At 37.8% G+C, this 19,391-nt stretch overlaps 1 protein-coding gene across 4 annotated transcripts in view; it reads left to right on the top strand.

Annotated features, from left to right (window-relative positions):
* The window catches only part of syt7b (synaptotagmin VIIb), a 146,494-nt gene extending 128,732 nt beyond the window's left edge, over window positions 1–17,762 (top strand). For 2 of the 4 annotated variants that reach the window (XM_051900109.1, XM_051900111.1), the window contains 6 exons: window positions 5,618–5,735; window positions 8,782–9,049; window positions 12,115–12,284; window positions 13,884–13,998; window positions 14,356–14,555; window positions 17,003–17,762. In XM_051900109.1, coding sequence (XP_051756069.1) covers window positions 5,618–5,735; window positions 8,782–9,049; window positions 12,115–12,284; window positions 13,884–13,998; window positions 14,356–14,555; window positions 17,003–17,107 — 976 coding nt within the window. In that variant the 3' untranslated portion in view covers window positions 17,108–17,762. The remainder of the gene's footprint in view (window positions 1–5,617; window positions 5,736–8,781; window positions 9,050–12,114; window positions 12,285–13,883; window positions 13,999–14,355; window positions 14,556–17,002) is intronic. The other 2 variants (XR_007930890.1, XM_051900110.1) reach the window with 2 other exon arrangements.
* The last annotated feature ends 1,629 nt before the right edge of the window (window positions 17,763–19,391 follow it).

Raw genomic sequence — 19,391 nt, 5'->3', positions numbered from 1 at the left:
TGAGTGCTGGTGATGTTTTAGGAGGAAAGTAGTACTCCAAATTCTAAAGCAAGCTTGCTTTCTGGTCTTTTCTGAAAATAAAAAATTTTTCATAATTGAATTAATTTGTGATGATTAATTCAGTTATATTTTTGATTATCCTGATTCATTCAGGATACAAACTCAGTTCAGTCAGAACAGTTCAGTCAAATATAAAAAGTCTGTCAGCATTTAAATCATCATTTAAAGTGTTTTTCTCCGTCAGTGGGGACCAAAACAACATTAGACTTCATTAACTTTCATTGTTTGGACAAAAAATATATATTTTTTTTTTTTCTGTCTCTCTCTCTCTCTCTTTAATATTGGATCTAGATCAAGTTAACTGCATGTAGGACTCATTGGTCTGAGACTTCTGAATGATTTTCTGTCATGTCACTCTGAACATAAGGAGATGGTTTCACAAGCAGCTTTTGTGGTCACTATAACCCGTCGGACACTGACCATGTCAATCCAGTCATCATTACAGGAAGAGGAAATTACTCTTGCAGGATTTTTCTGATGGAGAAAAATTCAGACAGGGTGTTAAAGAAATGATGACTGTCGCTGACTTCTGTGTATGTGTTTATGGTGGGTGTATCATCACTCTTCAGACGGCATGTCTGTCTTCTCCTCCATGAGCCTGCCTGTCAATCTCCAGCTAGCGACGAGCCATATCTCCCAGCATTCCACACACCAGGTGCATTTGCCATCTCTGCAGCCGTTGCCGTGCCAACAGCACTTGTTTCTTCTTGCTTTCTTTCCCCGGGGACGAAAAGTCAAAGGCGGCTATTCGTCTCCCCCCTCTGGCAGCCATATTACTAGAAACTCATCATAGGTCTATTAGTGCTGGACTCTTTTAGTTCCACTGTGACTTGTAATAACTGGAGGGCCGCCATTACTGTTTGCACACATTTGTGCACCAATTTTTCTATATAGTGTGTCAGTTTTAGGGTTGAAAATCAAGAACTGGTTCTTTTTAAGAGCTGGTTTCAGCTCTTTCTTTTCTTTTTCTTTTTTAAAAATACTGGTTCTTAATAAATGTGTGCAGTTATCCCTTTAAAGGAACATGAAAAAATGTTTCTAGCATTCATTTGGAAATGAATTGTTCGCTCGAGTCTCATCTTTTATAATTAATGAAGCATGATTGTACTGAATTGAAGGTCATTATTTTATGATCATATCCAGCTAGAAACTAGAACCATTGTGTTTCTTAAAGAGGACCTATTATGCCCCTTTCCACAATATGTAATATAAGTCTCTGGTGTCTCCAGAATGTGTCTGTGAAGTTTCAGCTCAAAATACCCCACAGATCATTTATTATAGCTTTTAAAATTGGCCCCTATTTGGGTGTGAGCAAAAACACGCTGTTTTTGTGTGTGTCCCTTTAAATGCAAATGAGCTGCTGCTTTCCAGAAGAGGGCGGAGCTTTAACAGCTCATGCTTCTGTTGCTCAGCAACAACAAAGCTGGAGAATCTCACGCAGCCAAAATGAGGATTGTCAGTAACGGTGTTCAGCCTTACATTGTTCAAACCGGAGTCGACACTGATGGAGAGACTCAGGAAGAAGTTACAACTTTTAAAATGAAACTGGACGTTTCTGAATGGTTAGTGTATACATTTATGTAGTTGCTGTGGAGTTGATTCAACTCATTGACTAGCATGTGCCGTCATGTTAATCTTTTGTGCAAATCCAGCGTTGAATTGACCCTCGTTTGTGAAGCAGTCCGGCGTAAAATGACGACATGGTATCAACACTCTAGTACAACAACTCTTCCTCTTCTCTAAAGCAGCCCAACATGGCCTCACCCCATTTGTTGTGTGTTCTCGGGGGCGGGTTTATGTAAATTTTGGGGTTTGTGATGTCACCAACCTGGGAAGAAGCTTGTTGTAGTCCCTACCAGCCACTTATAAAGTGACTTCTATTAAAGAAAATATCTCCCTTTGCATTGAACTTTGAGCGTCGTAACTTTGCAGATGTTGTTTATGCTTAAACAGCAACATTACACACTAACTAAAGTTTAAAAAAAAAAAGTGAATTCATAATCAAGGACCCATTTAAGGCTTATGACACTTACTGTAATTCCGTGTAATTTCTGACTGGTTCATTATCTAGTATCTAGTTAAATTTATACATTCAGAACATAGTTTTATTTGTATAAATAGATAAAAATAAAATAATTGTTGTTGGAATTCTTAAGAAACCAAAATTGAAAACATAATTGCTACATTTTAATTCATTGTTGGCTGCTGAAAACTTATTCTTATTCAATAGTGATTTTACATGACATTCGGTGTTGTTAGATAGATAGATAGATAGACAGACAGACAGACAGATAGACAGACAGATAGATAAATAGAAGTGAGTGTTATTTTAGCATTATTTATATGTACTATTTTAGTATTTATTAATATTTTGAATTTGCTTTTATTTTTAAATTTTGTTGTTAGTTTAAGTTTAAATAATTTTAAGTGCTTCAGTTAGTAATTTTAACTAGTTGACAAGGCAACGTTTCTCATTTTCATTTAGGTTTTTCATCTACTGTTTACAACCCCAAATCAGAAAAAGTTGGGACAGTATGGAAAACACAAATAAAAAGAGAAAGTAGTGATTTCTAAATTTACTTTGACTTGTATTTCATTGCAGACAATGTGAACACAAAATATTTCATGTTTTGTCTGGTCAGCTTAATTTAATTTGTAAATATACATCCTTTCCTGTCATTCAGACCTGCAACACATTCCAAAAAAGGTTGGGACAGGAGCAATTTAGGGTAAATTGGTTAAATAATGATGTGATTTGAAACAGGTGATGTCAACAGGTGATTGTAATTATGATTTGGTACAAAAGCAGCATCCAAGAAAGGTCTAGTCCTTTAGGAGCAAAGATGGGCCGAGGATCGCCAGTTTGCCAACAAATACGTGAGAAAATTATTGAAATGTTTAAAAACAATGTTCCTCAAAGAAAGATAGGAAGACATTTGCTTATTTCACCTTCAACAGTGCATAACATAATTAAAAGATTCAAGGAATGTGGAGGAATTTCAGTGCGTAAAGGACAGGGGCGCAAGCCTAAGCTGAACAACCGTGATCTCCGATCCCTCAGGCGGCACTGCATCAAGAATCGTCATTCATCTATAAGCGATATCACCACATGGGCTCAGGACTACTTTGGCAAACCTTTGTCAAGTACCACAATACGTAGTTACATCCACAAATGCCAGTTAAAACTGTACTGTGCCAAAAGGAAGCCCTATGTTAACAGTCTCCAGAAGCGCCGTCGGCTTCTCTGGGCTCGGAGGCATCTGGGATGGACCATCACACAGTGGAAACGTGTACTGTGGTCAGATGAATCAGTATTTCAGGTATTTTTGGGGAGAAATGGACGCCGTGTGCTCCGGACCAAAGAAGAAAAGGATCATCCAGACTATTACCAGCAACGAGTCCAAAAGTCAGGGTCTGTCATGGTATGGGGTTGTGTCAGTGCCCTTGGCAAAGGTAACTTGCACTTCTGTGATGGCACCATTAATGCTGAAAAGTACATAGAGATTTTGGAGCACAAAATGCTGCCTTCAAGAAGACATCTTTTCCAGGGACGTCCATGCATATTTCAACAAGATAATGCAAAACCACATTCTGAATCTGCACATATTACAAAGTCCTGGCTGCGGAGGAAGAGGATACAGGTACTTGACTGGCCTGCCTGCAGTCCCGACCTGTCTCCAATAGAGAATGTGTGGCACATTTTGAAGCGCAAAATGCGACAACGAAGACCCCGTACTGTTGCCCACCTTAAGACTTGTTTGCAGCAAGAATGGGACAAAATTACACCTGAAACACTTCATCACTTGGTGTCTTCAGTCCCTAAACGTCTTTTAAGTGTTGTGAAAAGGAATGGCAACATTACAAAGTGGTAAATGCTTTACTGTTCCAACTTTTTTTGAAATGTGTTGCAAGAACCAAAATAGGAATTTTGTTTTTTTGAAAAAAAAAAAAAAAACAATAAAAATCATGAGGAACACATTAAAAAATGTGCTGTTGTATTGTCTACAATGAAATACAAGTCAAAGTAAATTTAGAAATCACTACTTTCTTTTTTTTTTTTTTATTTGTGTTTTCCATACTGTCCCAACTTTTTCTGATTTGGGGTTGTATATTTTACCCTCTGAAATCTTTGTTTTTCAGACTCCATACATCTATTGCTGTTTTCTCTTCAAAATACATATGTTAGACACTTTTGCTATGATTATAATCTTGTTTGTGCTTTGGCTTTCTTTTGATCTGAAAATTCTTAGTAAAAATGCTGTTTTATCTCCATCCTGCATCCTGGTTTTCCATCCTTTTATCTCCTCGCTGTTCTAAACCGAGTAAATACTGAATGTAATGCTTTACAGTACTTGTCTCAGCTCCTACTTTGTTGTGTCCTTACCTCATTCACTCTTTTATGTTCTTTGTCTTTCCTTTATTATTTATTACAAATCTCCACAGAACTGTAATGTTCTTGTATGGAAACATTTTTTAGCTTCCCAGTGAGGACAAATGTCAGACAGTGCCTCAATGTGACATCACAAGTCTCTGTTCCAAAACCTAGTGCGCTGCCTTGCTGTCTACTACCTACATAGGCAGCATCCTGACTGAAATGAAACCTCATCAGTGAGTGATTTGGGATGCTATATATGCAGAGATTGCTGTTAGCTTTTTGCAAAGCTAACGGCACAATTCTCTAATAAGCAAAAAAATTATCAGATTAAAAAAGTCTCTTTTTTTCATTTGAAAATTTTTTTAGAAATGCTTTTTGTATTTATTTGATTATGTTCAATATGTCTGTCATTTCATCCACCATTAAACGCATTATTCTAAAATCAGGTTTTATTCTGGCATGTTACATTAGCGTGCAACAAATGTGCAGGCGCGTTCACTTGGATTCTTTTCTTTTTTTTTTCCTTATGACAGCGGAAAGAACTTAAATAGGCTACTCTGTCATTTTTGGTCATAAGACATCAAGAGTAAGGCATCATTCGAAACTGTAAAAGGTCTTCTTTTATTTGTGTACACTCATAAAAACAACAAAATGTTGTGCTTTTCTAAAAATAAAGAAAACAAACAGGATGCGCTTTCTGCCGTCTCGGTCTCTGGAGCGCGTCATAAAAATGAACTGAAACTTAGTGTATACTTGCCTCAGTCACGATAAGAAATATGTCTATAGAAAACTTGAAATGTGAAATTTAAATGAACCAGTAATTCGTATGAAACCAATGAGATACAGAGGTATCTGCTCAAACATAGATGTTTATATGTGTATGAGCGCTTCCCAATGAGGAAAGGACAAGGCCTAAGAGTGAAAATCTCACTCTACTTAATTTAAATAATAAAAATATTTGCTAATTTTAAATGGCTGTCATGGTGGTGTTGTTGCAGCACAGTCTAACAGGGCAAGGCTTACCAGCCGAACCCTGTCTCATACAAATAATAGCACCACAGAGATACACTTTATCCAAGTTGAGCAATGGGCGGCGCACAGGCCTCTGTGCATATAAAGTAGAAAGTATTTTAATGCTACATGCTATAAAAGTGACACTTTTCTCTTGTGGTTCTTCCCCAGATCTAACAAACCCGGCAGCAGCCCCAATGGTCAGACCAAAGACGAGAGCAACCGCCGGACAGACGCTAACTCTTCCGTCTCAGACCTGGCCAACTCCGTCACGAGTGATATGCTGATGGTAATGTGAACCTGTGGCTCTGCACTGTTTTCTTTTTGTTTTGGCTCTCTAAAGTAGCACTAGTTTCATGGGAATCCTTTAAACACAGGGATGTATTGTGTGTAATTGGTGCTCTCCGTTACTGCAGTCAGTCACACAGACAGATGTGTCAAAAGCAACTTACCTCTAAGAAGGCCGGTAATTAGAACTGGTACAATGTGTTGCAGGGACCGCGGATAACGGCCCTCACAAGGGTCTGTGTGTCATTACGTGGGTGGTAAGGCGTTTTTAAAGAGATGTGATGAGGGCTAATGATGGTACTTCCTCTTTAAGAGGGTGTCAGAAGCTCTTGTAGCAGCAACCTCTCGCAGCTTTGAGTCCCACTAGGGGGGATCCAGGCATTGGGGCATGGCATGTCAAATTAAGCCCAACTTTCAGCCAAGGTCCTGACACGGATGGGAGTTCATTAATTCGATATGCCGCTGCTTGTCAGACCACTTTAAGTGATGGATTACTAAGGTGTTTGTAAAGACCACCGGCCGGTCCCCAACTTTTCGCCCTTCACCACATATTAATGTTAGAATGTCACAACTCATTAGAAAGTATCCTGGCATCATTTTTGACTCAATTGTAGCAGGGTAGAGCAGTGAGTAGTCCGTAACATTAGTTGACCTGATTCAAACCAATAGCTACTAAAATATCAGTATTGTGAAGCACACAGGAAACTCGACTCACAGTTGATTTTGAGCATGTTAGCATGCTGTTAATCTAATTATATGATACTAATTATATTTAAACTTGATAACTAGTGAGTTTGTGAGTTCTTTTGAATGATTCATTAAAAGGAACTGGTTCATAAGTGTAATGAATCAGATTCAGGGTACGACAATGATGTACTAAAAGCGGAAAAGTTTGTCCTTTGCATTCTTCGTGTACAAACGACAACGTTGTCAAAATGATCCCCGTTCACACGGATCCAAAAACGTTGTATTATTCATACACTACGTGCCTATAGACTGAACACATAATACGCATGCACATGACGTCGCCATTTCACAAATGCGCAATTTTGTAGTTTACACAGAGACGATAATTGTATCATATTCAAAAACTTGCACGTTGAAACCATTTTTCAAAAGTTTGCATTTTCAGGCCACCAAAACATTGCTGTCGTGTAAATTAACGGCCAAAATGCATAAAAAGCTTTATGGGTCATTCTACAGAAACGTCCACTTTTGGTATGGCAAGATGTCTTGTATTTCTTTTTCTAACATTTAAACTTTGACCACATTATTAGATTACCCCTTTGACTTTATGAATACACATAAATGACAGCTTAATGATTTTTTGTGTGTGTGTGCATTTATTTAAAGACACTGTTGTTACCTTACTTCTCTGGCAATTTTAAACGTTTTTATGAAATATTATTTCTCAATTTTTTCAACAAATGAAAGTCAGAGTTACAGAAAAATAATGATAATGCAAAAAATAAGGAGATTATGTGGTTTTTTTTTTTTTTTTTAATCAGGTTAGTTAAAAGTGTGATTTAATGATGTTATTTCATTTGCACAACCATGTATTTGCTATAACAATGAAAATATTTAAAAAACAGTTATAAACAAGTAATGATGCAATCCTTTAAATCTTAATTCTTGAGTGTAGCAGAATTCAATGGATGTAAAATTATCATGTCACATATGACACATTTTATTTAATGTGACAGACAAAAAACAGTAACACCAGTGACACAATGAATCACCAGTGACGTATACATAAGACCAAAGATCCTTATTCTTCAACTATAATTAAGTAGATGGGACTAAATTTTTACATTTGGTATACAATCAAAGACTTATCATTGACACTTAGTGAAAGCAGTCAGTAAAAGATCATAAACAACATTTTAAAAATGTCTGTAAAATACGCTGTCTGTAAAGTGGCTGCTTCTCAGCTGCACTCAATTTAGCCATACCTGCCCAAAGGAGGATTAACAATGAGAAAGAAAAGTTATAATCATGTAATCTTAGTGCTATTTTATGCAAAAGAACTAAATGAATAGCTTTGAATAAAGTTTATCTATAAATGGAAGACACCAGTGACCGTAACACCAGTGACAATTTTCATGAAAAATGCATTTTACAAAATGGCTGCTGCAAGGTATCAAACCACATGTTGTCAATAATGGTATATACTCACTAAATTGAATAGTTTAATCCATTTGTATTTTAGTTTTTTAAAATTCCCTAACAATAAAGTAGGTCATACCAGTGACTTCAACTAAAAGCTTCATATGAAATTTTGATTTTCTAATTAAAATTTCTGATAACTGAAAAGAGATAGTGGACTTTCCATTGGCCTTTCTTCATTGATCTTCAGAAAATAGGAAGAAGGAAGTCAAATGATTGTAATCAGTGTGATTTTTTTTTTTTTTTTTATTTCAAAATAAAAGATTTTGTTAAATGGTAACACCAGTGACAATATCGGGACCACTACTTTCATTATATATTTTATAATATTTATTCCGCATTTGTTTTTTTTTTATGTCATTTACATCATATATTTGATAGTTATGTATAAATTATTGTATTTTAAATGCTAGAAAAAAACTGTTTCTAACCTCAAAATAAAGCACTTGAATAAAGTACATGACTGTGGGGACGAGCACTTCTGTGGCGCTTGGAATTTTTATAATTAATTAAAAAACAAATATTGCCTCATTGATGGCTCAAGAAGGTTTAATTGTTCAAATAACATATTGTTTCATTTTAAAATATAAAAAAATTGTAATCCTAAAGTGTTTTTGAAGTGTAATATTTCTGTAAAGGCTAGGGACAGGAAAGTGGACGCTTCTGTAGAATGACCCTTATGTTTTAAGTTGAAAACGGTGTTGTGTAATTGTTATTTTAGTATTATTTATTTATAGTATTTATTAATATTTTGAATTAGCTTTATATTTTTGTTTTCATTTTAATTTCTGTAGCTGTGCTTGATTCAGTTATGGTGCAGGACACACTGCAATGTGGTTTTCGTGATTTTAATGACAATCTTGTCCACTTTGGTGTCTAAGTTGTCCCCAGGCTCTGAGGAAGAGGAACACGAAGGACCCGTGTGCGAGAAGTTGGGACGCATCCAGTTCAGTGTGGGATACAGTTTTCAGGACTCCACACTAACGGTGAAAATCCTGAAGGGTCAGGATCTACCTGCGAAAGACTTTTCTGGAACTTCAGATCCATTTGTCAAACTCTACCTTCTGCCAGACAAGAAGCACAAACTTGAGACCAAGGTCAAAAGAAAGAACCTCAACCCTCATTGGAACGAGACCTTCCTATTTGAAGGTCAGTATGTTTTTACATCTCAGCATATTTTTTATTGTATTTTGAGTTCCTAGTCTTTATGTAGTTTGAAGGTGGTTTCCCTCGTGTAGCCAGACTTTTGACTCGGCATAAAAACTAAATTTTAAATAAACTCTGCAGCTAAATTTTGTACAAGTCTGTTAATATATATCTATATTGCCAAAAGTATTGGGACACCCCTCCAAATCATTGAATTCAGGTGTTCCAATCACTTCCATGGCCACAGGTGTATAAAATCAAGCACCTAGGCATACAGACTGCTTCTACAAACATTTGTGAAAGAATGGGTCGCTCTCAGGAGTTCAGTGAATTCAAGCGTGGTACCGTGATAGGTTGCCACCTGTGCAACAAGTCCATTTGTGAAATTTCCTCACTACTAAATATTCCACAGTCAACTGTTAGTGGTATCATAACAAAGTGGAAGCAATTGGGAAAACAGCAACTCAGCCACGAAGTGGTAGGCCACGTAAAATCACATAGCGAGGTCAGAGCATGCTGAGGCTCACAGTGCACAGAAGTCGCCAACTTCCTGCAGAGTCAATAGCTACAGACCTCCAAACTTCATGTGGCCTTCAGATTAGCTCAAGAACAGTGCGTAGAGAACTTCATGGAATGGGTTTCCATGGTCGAGCAGCTGCATCCAAGCCTTACATCACCAAGTGCAATGCAAAGCGTCGGATGCAGTGGTGTAAAGCACGCCGCCACTGGACTCTAGAGCAGTGGAGACGTGTTCTCTGGAGTGACGAATCACACTTCTCTGTCTGGCAATCCGATGGACGAGTCTGGGTTTGGCGGTTGCCAGGAGGACGGTACTTGCCTGACTGCATTGTGCCAAGTGTAAAATTTGGTGGAGGGGGGATTATGGTGTGGGGTTGTTTTTCAGGGGTTGGGCTTGACCCTTAGTTCCAGTAAAAGGAACTCTTAATGCTTCACAGTCCAAAACATTTTGGACAATTTCATGCTCCCAACTTTGTGGGAACAGTTTGGGGATGGCCCCTTCCTGCTCCAACATGACTGCGCACCAGTGCACAAAGCAAGGTCCATAAAGACATGGATGAGCGAGTTTGATGTGGAAGAACTTGACTGGCCTGCACAGAGTCCTGACCTCAACCCGACAGAACACCTTTGGGATGAATTAGAGCGGAGACTATGAGCCAGGCCTTCTCGCCAACATCACTGCCTGACCTCACAAATGTGCTTCTAGAAGAATGGTCAAAAATTCCCATAAACACAGTCCTAAACCTTGTGGAAAGCCTTCCCAGAAGAGTTGAGGCTGTTATAGCTGCAAAGGGTGGGCCAACTCCATATTAAACCCTACGGATTAAGAATGGGATGTCATTAAAGTTCATGTGCACGTAAAGGCAGGCGTCCCAAAACTTTTGGCAATTTAGTGTATATTGTGAACAGCCTAAAAATCTGTAGATTTCAATTAAGATTAATCCCACTATTGTTTGAAAGAATTTTTGAAACATTTTTGAACAGTCTCTTCTGCTCACCAAGGCTGTCTTTATTTAATCAAAAATACAATAACAACAGTAATATTGTGAAATATTAATACAATTGGCTGGTAAGCATTGCCTTTTAGACCCTGCTGTAACAATAACACCATGACAGCCATTCAGAATTAGCAAATATTTTTATTATATAAATTTTAAATATTTTAAAAATAAAATGTATTGCAGGCAACATACACTACCGTTCTAAAGTTTGGGGTCAGTAAGATTTTTGTATTGTTTTGAAAGAAGTATCTTAAGGCCCGTTCACACCAAGAATGATAACTATATAAAGTTATTAAGATATAGTTCTAAAAATTGGTCTAAATATAAAAGAATAGCTGATTCCACACCACAACTATAGCGATATAGAGAATCGATATCATTGGGATCACTTTCAGAACGATTTTTTCCACTGACAGCCAATCAGAATCCATTCTAATTTAAGGACTCGCGCATTTAAAATGGCGGATGACATTACTGAGAAGTTCATCGCTGAGGTCCAGAAAAATCCACCACTGTTGACTCAATAAGTCAACTCCCATTTTCAAGGATACTTTAAAGAAAATGGATATATGGAAAAAAAAATCGGTCATACCCTCGGAATAAATGGTGAGAAGTATTAACGGAAATTAGATAATTATACCAGGCTAGCAAACAGTGTAACATAAAATTACCTCAGATATCCAGCGCTGTAGTTTCGACAACATTGTCTTACTTCTTTTGAATTTGCAGGTGTGTTTTTTTTTTTATTCCACTGACTATGTCAGCTAAATTTAGCTCGATTACAACTTTTTCAACGGCTCTGGATCACACTAGCTATACTCGAAACATAGCATGCTGAGGACATCTGCTGGTTAAAGCCGTGTAATTGCAACAAGAACAGCAATGACATGTTGTACAGACTTTGAAACCGCAGCGCTTGAGTTTAGAATAAACAAACCGTTCTCGTTCGTTGGTGTAGACGCATATATAGTTATCGATTATCGTTATAGTTATCTTTATAGTTGTCTTTATAGTTATTCTTGGTGTTAACGGGCTCATGCTCACCAAGACAGCATTTATTTGATCAAAAATGCTGTAATATTCTGAAATTATTATTACAATTTAAAATAACTGTTTTCTATTTTAATATATTTTAAAATGTAATTTATTTCTGTGAAGAAATAAATCATCACTCCAGTCTTAAGTGTCACGTGATCCTTCAGAAATCATTCTAATATGCTGATTTGGTGCTCAAGAAACATTTGTTATTATTATATTTTCACTTCTTCATCAGGTTTGCAACTATTACTTCAAACAAATGTGTTAAACCAAATTCAATAAATTATAGAATATATTTAGTTCTTCCTCGCAAGCGCTCATGTCAACCCAGCACATTTTAAATGTAATTTTGTTTCCCAGCGGAAACAAAAGGCTTTCCAGTGTTGTATGCAGTATGCATCAGATGGTCAATGAACACCCTGGGGCCGGTCCACAGTATTTTTGTACCCTGTATTGAGCTGTAAATAATTTTGGTGAGCTAAAATTATCCCCCTCTCGTTTCTCTCACAGGGTTCCCCTTTGAGAAGGTGGTGCAACGCACATTGTACCTGCAAGTGCTAGATTATGACCGCTTTAGCAGGAATGACCCTATAGGAGAGGTGTCCATCCCCCTGAACAAGGTCGATCTGGGCCACATGCAGACCTTCTGGAAAGAGCTGAAACCCTGCAGCGATGGCAGTGTGAGTAGATCAGTGTGTTTCTGTACTTAGTTACCATTTCTAGCATTATGAAATCTGAAGAGCTTTTGCAGAGTTCTGCACGGGCAAAAGGAAGAGGCCAAAAACACCAAAGCAGAAACAACAGATGCCAATAAAAGTCAAAGAAAAGCAGAGATGAAGTGACTGAATTGGGTCGGCTAGGGACAGGGACAATACAACGTTAATTGTGCAGTGGGTTGATTATGACGTGCAGAGCTTGTCATGCCTCAAGTAATGGCACGCTGGGTGCTGTCAAATGTTTTAGCCCTTTTACGCAAGAACAAGAGGTGCACAAATGTGTCGTTAGCACAGCGAGTCTTTGAAGATCTCCTGGTAGGGTTTTGTGACATGGGGCGTCCAAAAAATCTCCCACAGATTCATTGATTCCAGCATTAAAGTCCTTCGCCTGTGCTGTAGTTAGTGTTTGAAGCTGCAGGGTTTGGACTAAAACTTCAAAGTCCATTAAAATGGTCCTGCCGTGTGACAAATCAGTTGTTAAAAATACAAGTATTTCACTCAATTAGTAAGAGGTGAATAGAACTGCATGTGTGATCAGTATAGAAGTTAGAAGAATTTTATTTAAAACAATTTTTAGTAATAGACAATATGTGATTAATCAGCTGATATATAATAATTTTATGTTTTTTCGGTCAGTGCTTGGCCAAATATCACAGTGCACATTTTCGTTTTTAAATTTTTGTGTAAAAAAATTTATATTTTTTGTCATAAAAAAAAAAATCACTATATATGCATGCAAGTTGTATTTTTCTAAACAACACAAAGCCCTTTTTTCCTTTTAAAGGTGACTCAAACCTCAAGTTTATCATTTTTTTTTTTTTTTTTAATAATGCAATTATTAAACATGGAATAGATGATGGACCAAACATAATTTAAAAAATAGTGGTTTAACTTTTTAGTGGTTTAATAGTGGTTTAACTTTTTTATTTTTCAAACTTCCTTGTTTGCTAGGTAGTTTTTATTAATGTTTTAAATTACATATTTTACATTTACAGTTAGATTAATGTGCAGGACACTTGGCTTAATAGTGTATTTTAGAGTTAATTTTCATGTATTATTTGTATATTTTATATTACATATATATTTTAACAGGTAGACACAAAAAGAGATGGTAACAGAGTTATTAAATATAATTATGAAACACGCAATACATTGTGTGAATTAGATATGTGATATATGAAATAGATATTGTGGAATAACAACCAGAACATTAATTAAATATCCTATGAAATATACATTATTATGTACAATTAAAAAATATTTATATGGTATTTAATATGGTATACCATATAGTGTGAGATATACAACAATGTAAAGTTAAATAAAATATTATTTTTTCATTAAAATTATATAATAGATTATTGAATAAAATAGAAATATATGATTCAGCAAGATTGAAAATCCAAGTTGACCACTATTGAAAAAGTACTTTAAGAGGTTTGAGTTTGCCTGGTTATTTAACAAGAAAAATTGTGACCTCATATGAACCATACGCTTGCGTGACAGTGAAGTTTGAGCAAATGAACCGATCCGGTTCTGACCTTACTGTGTTCATTTCTTCAGGGGAGTCGAGGAGACCTCCTTGTGTCTCTGTGTTACAATCCCACTGCCAACATCATCACTGTGAGCATCATCAAGGCACGCAATCTCAAAGCCATGGACATCGGGGGAACATCCGGTATGAACATACACCCATAAAACCTCATAGAAGAATCTTAAATATGTTATGGTCATATTCCTTTAGCTCAGCTGGTAGAATATGGCACTAGCACACCATCATGGGTTCAATTCCCACTGTACACACTGTATGTGTGTTTACCTTGAATGCACTGTAAGTTTTTTTGCAAAGCATCTGCTAAATGAATAAATGCAAATGTAATACAGTTATATTCTGTGCTTATGGGATTTCTGTGGTAATGAAGTGTCCTTGTCAATGTGCCATCTGCGCAGTAGTCATCTCAAATGTAATTTAGAGGAATTCTGATTCCCTGGAGGCAACTCACTGTGGACTGTTGCATATTTGTGTGCGTTTCAGACCCCTACGTCAAAGTGTGGCTGATGAACAAAGATAAGCGAGTGGAGAAGAAGAAGACGGTGGTGATGAAGAGGTGTTTGAACCCCGTGTTTAATGAGTCCTTCCCCTTCGATGTCCCCGCTCACGTCCTCAGAGAGACCACCATCGTCATCACAGTCATGGATAAGGACAGACTGAGCCGCAACGATGTCATAGGCAAGGTGCGATGTCACGGGGACATTCACACACATACACACACACTGGGGCTGGGTGGTAAAACTATATCTCATATATATCACAGATTAATCAAATTTGACTGAGAAATTACCCCTAAAAGATCATTTAAAGTCATTATTGTGTTAAATGAGAAAAGCATCAAATAGACATTACAAGAAGTAGCTTTAGAAAGAAATATATTTGATTCAATATAGAATTTATTTAATGAAATAATACTCTAAATAAAAAACTGAAACTGCCAGTAGGTGGCGGTAAAAGTCTAAAATGAGTAAAGACCCATTCACACCAAAGACAATAACTATAAAGAGAGCGATAAAGATATAGTTCTAAAAACCGTTCTCAATATTCTCAAAATACACATCTATAATGATAATGGCACAGAGAAACGATATCTTTGGAATCACTTTCAGAATGATTTTTTCCAGCTGATTAATGATAAAGACATTGACAGCCAATCAGAATCCATCCTGCTGTAACGAGCTGAAGCATTTAAAGTGACAGACAAGCACGCGCTTAAAATAAACAGAACGATATCGTCTGATGGTGTGGACGCTAATATAGTTATCTTTATAGTTATCGTTCTTTGTGTGAACGGGCCTTAAGTCATTGAGTGAGTCATTCATTTGATTCATTCAAACAGCTGATTCATTCAGGAATGAACTCTCTTTAAGAATGGGCCATTGAATCATTGATTCACCTGATTCGCTCAAAACACAAATTTATTCAGAAACACAGCTGTGTTCTCTGAGATGCACAATCATTCTGCCATGGCTTTATAGGTGACCGTAACAAAACAGGCAATATTGTGTCTAAAATACACCGATCAGGCATAACATTATGACCACTGAAAGGTGAAGTGAATAACACTGATTCTCTCTTCATCACGGCACCTGTTAGTGGGTACGATATATTAGGCAGCAAGTGAACATTTTGTCCTCAAAGTTGATGTGTTAGAAGCAGGAAAAATGGGCAAGCGTAAGGATTTGAGCGAGTTTGACAAGGGCCAAATTGTCATGGCTAGACGACTGAGTCAGAGCATCTCCAAAACTGCAGCTCTTGTGGGGTGTTCCCGGTCTGCAGTGGTCAGTATCTATCAAAAGTGGTCCAAGGAAGGAACAGTGGTGAACCAGTGACAGGGTCATGGGCGGCCAAGGCTCATTGATGCACGTGGGGAGCGAAGGCTGGCCCGTGTGGTCCGATCCAACAGACGAGCTACTGTAGCTCATATTGCTCAAGAAGTTAATGGTGGTTCTGATAGAAAGGTGTCAGAATACACAGTGCATCACAGTTTGTTGCGTATGGAGCTACATAGCCGCAGACCAGTCAGGGTGCCCATGCTGACCCCTGTCCACCGCCGAAAGCGGCAACAGTGGGCACGTGAGCATCAGAACTGGACCACGGAGCAATGGAAGAAGGTGGCCTGGTCTGATGAATCACGTTTTCTTTTACATCACTTGGATGGCCGGTACGTGAGCGTCGCTTACCTGGGGAACACATGGCACCAGGATGCACTATGGGAAGAAGGCAAGCCGGCGGAGGCAGTGTGATGCTTTGGGCAATGTTCTGCTGGGAAACCTTGGGTCCTGCCATCCATGTGGATGTTACTTTGACACGTACCACCTACCTAAGCATTGTTGCAGACCATGTACACCCTTTCATGTGTATTCCCTGGTGGCTGTGGCCTCTTTCAGCAGGATAATGCGCCCTGCCACAAAGCAAAAATGGTTCAGGAATGGTTTGAGGAGCACAACAACGAGTCTGAGGTGTTGACTTGGCCTCCAAATTCCCCAAATCTCAATCCAATGGAGCATCTGTGGGATGTGCTGAACAAACAAGTCCGATCCATGGAGGCTCCACCTCACAACTTACAGGACTTAAAGGATCTGCTGCTAACATCTTGGTGCAGATACCACAGCACACCTTCAGGGGTCTAGTGGAGTCCATGCCTCGACGGGTCAGGGCTGTTTTGGCAGCAAAACATCATAATGCTATGCCTGATCGGTATATAACACAATAATGTATTTATTTATTGAACTGTTGTATAAAATCGGTATCACATTTGCACTTGTGCTATTCGGGAATAAAACAGCACTCGTGTGATATTGCTTAACTATATCATATGATATAAATATGAGACAAAAAGTCATACAGGGGCTTCTTTGCTCCAATATGTTGAATTTTAGGGTCATTCTAACTGTATTCTATAGGCTCCATCATGCAGTGATTTGTTGCCCTGCATCGTGTTCGTCATCATCAACTGTATGAAATTAATGTGTTAAATTGACAGCTCTAATATATATATATAAAAATTTAGTATTGTAAATTTTATAACCTTATTGGTATATTTAATGGAAAACACAATCCTTATTTTTTCCTATTCTTGTTTCTTCCTCCTTCTTCTCCTTCTCTTCTTTTCATGCCATATTTCTAGATCTATCTCTCATGGAAGAGTGGCCCAGCAGAGGTAAAACATTGGAAAGACATGATGAGTCATCCACGCACTGCTGTTGCCCAATGGCATGCTCTCAAAGCTTGAAGGACCCGCCCACCAAAAGTAAACAACACCTTCAAAACCCTGTTGATATGCACAAGTTTAAACACGGGTACCAAAAGCCATCCAACTATCTTTCTCTCTCTCTGTCTCTATCTTTCTCCCTTCTCAATTTTTTTCCTGCAGTTTGTTAATGGAGACCCTTCCTTTATTCACTGCTTTTATTTTTTCCCACCAAAAAGAGGCTAAGCACTGCCAAGAAGACTGGGAGAGAAACTGAGAGAGGTAAACAGACTCGTCTTCCTTGAGAAAAAGTTTGACAACTCGACTGTTCTCTGAACAGCTGGACCGTGGAACAGGGTGACTTCTAGCATCGAACTTCAATCGCTGAACTTGAAACGGCTGAAAACAATCTCCCGAACAGACCCTTCTATTGCCATGTTTGTGTCTCACCTCCCTCGTGCCGTCCCTCTGAGCGTACGGAAAGATCCGGAAGGATCGCAACCACAGTGCAATACCTAGCTGAAGGAGGGATGAACTTGTTGTGTGTTGGACTTCGTCACCTTTTGATGTTTTTCTCGGAACAGTGTAGAAATTCGCTGGAACTCTTTGTCGTCTGTATGTACTGTGGGTGCTGTTATGTGACAGAAAAAAGAGGTCTTGTTTAAAAAAACAGATAAACATGAAAAATTTAAGCTCACTTTAATTGACTGGATCAATTCATATGCATAGGGGAAATATGTTTAAACAATTTTAGAACATTCCAATAAGTGTATAAAACAAAATAGGGTCAAAAAATGAGAATTGTTAGTGGGTCTACGCAAGTACTTGAATGCTTGTTTTTTTCTAGCCATGTAAGCTTGATTTCATGCGCTGTTGCGTCAGAGTACACTTATGCCCTATTTCAATTAAGATGCGTTTTCAGTGATCCGATCACAAATGGTCAGCCGAGGCATATTACCATTTACACCTGGTCTTAAAATGTGTCTCCTGTGACCACTTGTGTTTGGATTTTGTCAAAAACATCCCCCATCTTATTTTGTCACACTCTACATCACTTTCGCAGAAGCGCCGTGTACATTGCACAAATTCGATTGATTGAATAAATGAAGGCATTATGCTGTTTGCGAGCGAGCTGGAAAGGAAGAGAATGGTAGATTTTGATTGTAATCCTTACATAGTGAAGTTTTTTGGTGGGCTTTTTCAAAATATGTCAAATAACTTCATGGATATTTGACCACACACTACAAAAGCAACCTGGTTGAACAGGTCAAAAGTGGACAAGCTCAAAACGTTTTAGACCCAGTTTACTCCTGTATTTAGCGTTTTCTAATTGTGATCAGAGCGACAAAAATGCATATTAAAGGGTTAGTTCACCCAAAAATGAAAATTATCCCATGATTTACTCACCCACAAGCCATCCTAGGTGTATATGACTATCTTCTTTCAGACAAACACAATCTGAGATATATTAAATTATATATTGGCTCTTCCAAGCTTTATAATAGTAGTGAATGGGGCGTGAGATTTTAAAATCCCAAAAAGTGCATTCATCCATCATAAAAGTAATCCATACGACTCCAGTTAATAAAGGACTTCTGAAGCGAAGCGATGGGTTTTTGTAAGAAAAATATCCATATTTAAAACTTTATAAACTATAATAACTATAAAACAGTCGTATGCATCGATTTACGCCAAATGAGTGACCTCTGACCCGATGTATGACGTAGGATGTAGGAGTAGCATTTAGACGCCTCTGGTGGTTGACACACAGTGCTGGGCAACAAACTCAAGTTTGTCTTCTCTTATATCGAAATCCTCTGACATTTCTCTTTAAAAAAATTTATTTTAGACTTCTAATTCGTGATCGGTGTTTTGTTTTGCTCTCTCCTCTGTGCTTCTGCATTCGTCTATAAGTCATGCGTCGGGTCAGAAATTACTCTTTCGCTGTAAATCGATGCGTATGGCCTTCTGTCAGAAACTAGTTATTATAGTTTATAAAGTTTTAAATATGGATATTTTTCTTACAAAAACACATCGCTTCGCTTCAGAAGGCCTTTATTAACCCCCTGGAGCCATATGGATTACTTTTATGATGGAAGGATGCACTTTTTTGGACTTCAAAATCTTGAGCCCCATTCACTCCCATTATAAAGCTTGGAAGAGCCAGAATATTTTTTAATATAACTCCAATTGTGTTTGTCTGAAAGAAGAAAGTCATATACACCTAGGATGGCTTGAGGGTGAATAAATCAAGGGATAATTTTCATTTTGGGTGAGCTATCCCTTTAACATCAGGGGCCTGATTTACTAACAGCTTGCACCAGCG

The sequence above is a fragment of the Ctenopharyngodon idella genome, chromosome 7 (genome assembly GCF_019924925.1).
Source record: "Ctenopharyngodon idella isolate HZGC_01 chromosome 7, HZGC01, whole genome shotgun sequence".
Classification (NCBI taxonomy): Eukaryota; Metazoa; Chordata; class Actinopteri; order Cypriniformes; family Xenocyprididae; genus Ctenopharyngodon; species Ctenopharyngodon idella.
Note: the sequence above shows the minus strand (reverse complement) of the source record. Positions and strands in the feature narration are given on the sequence as shown.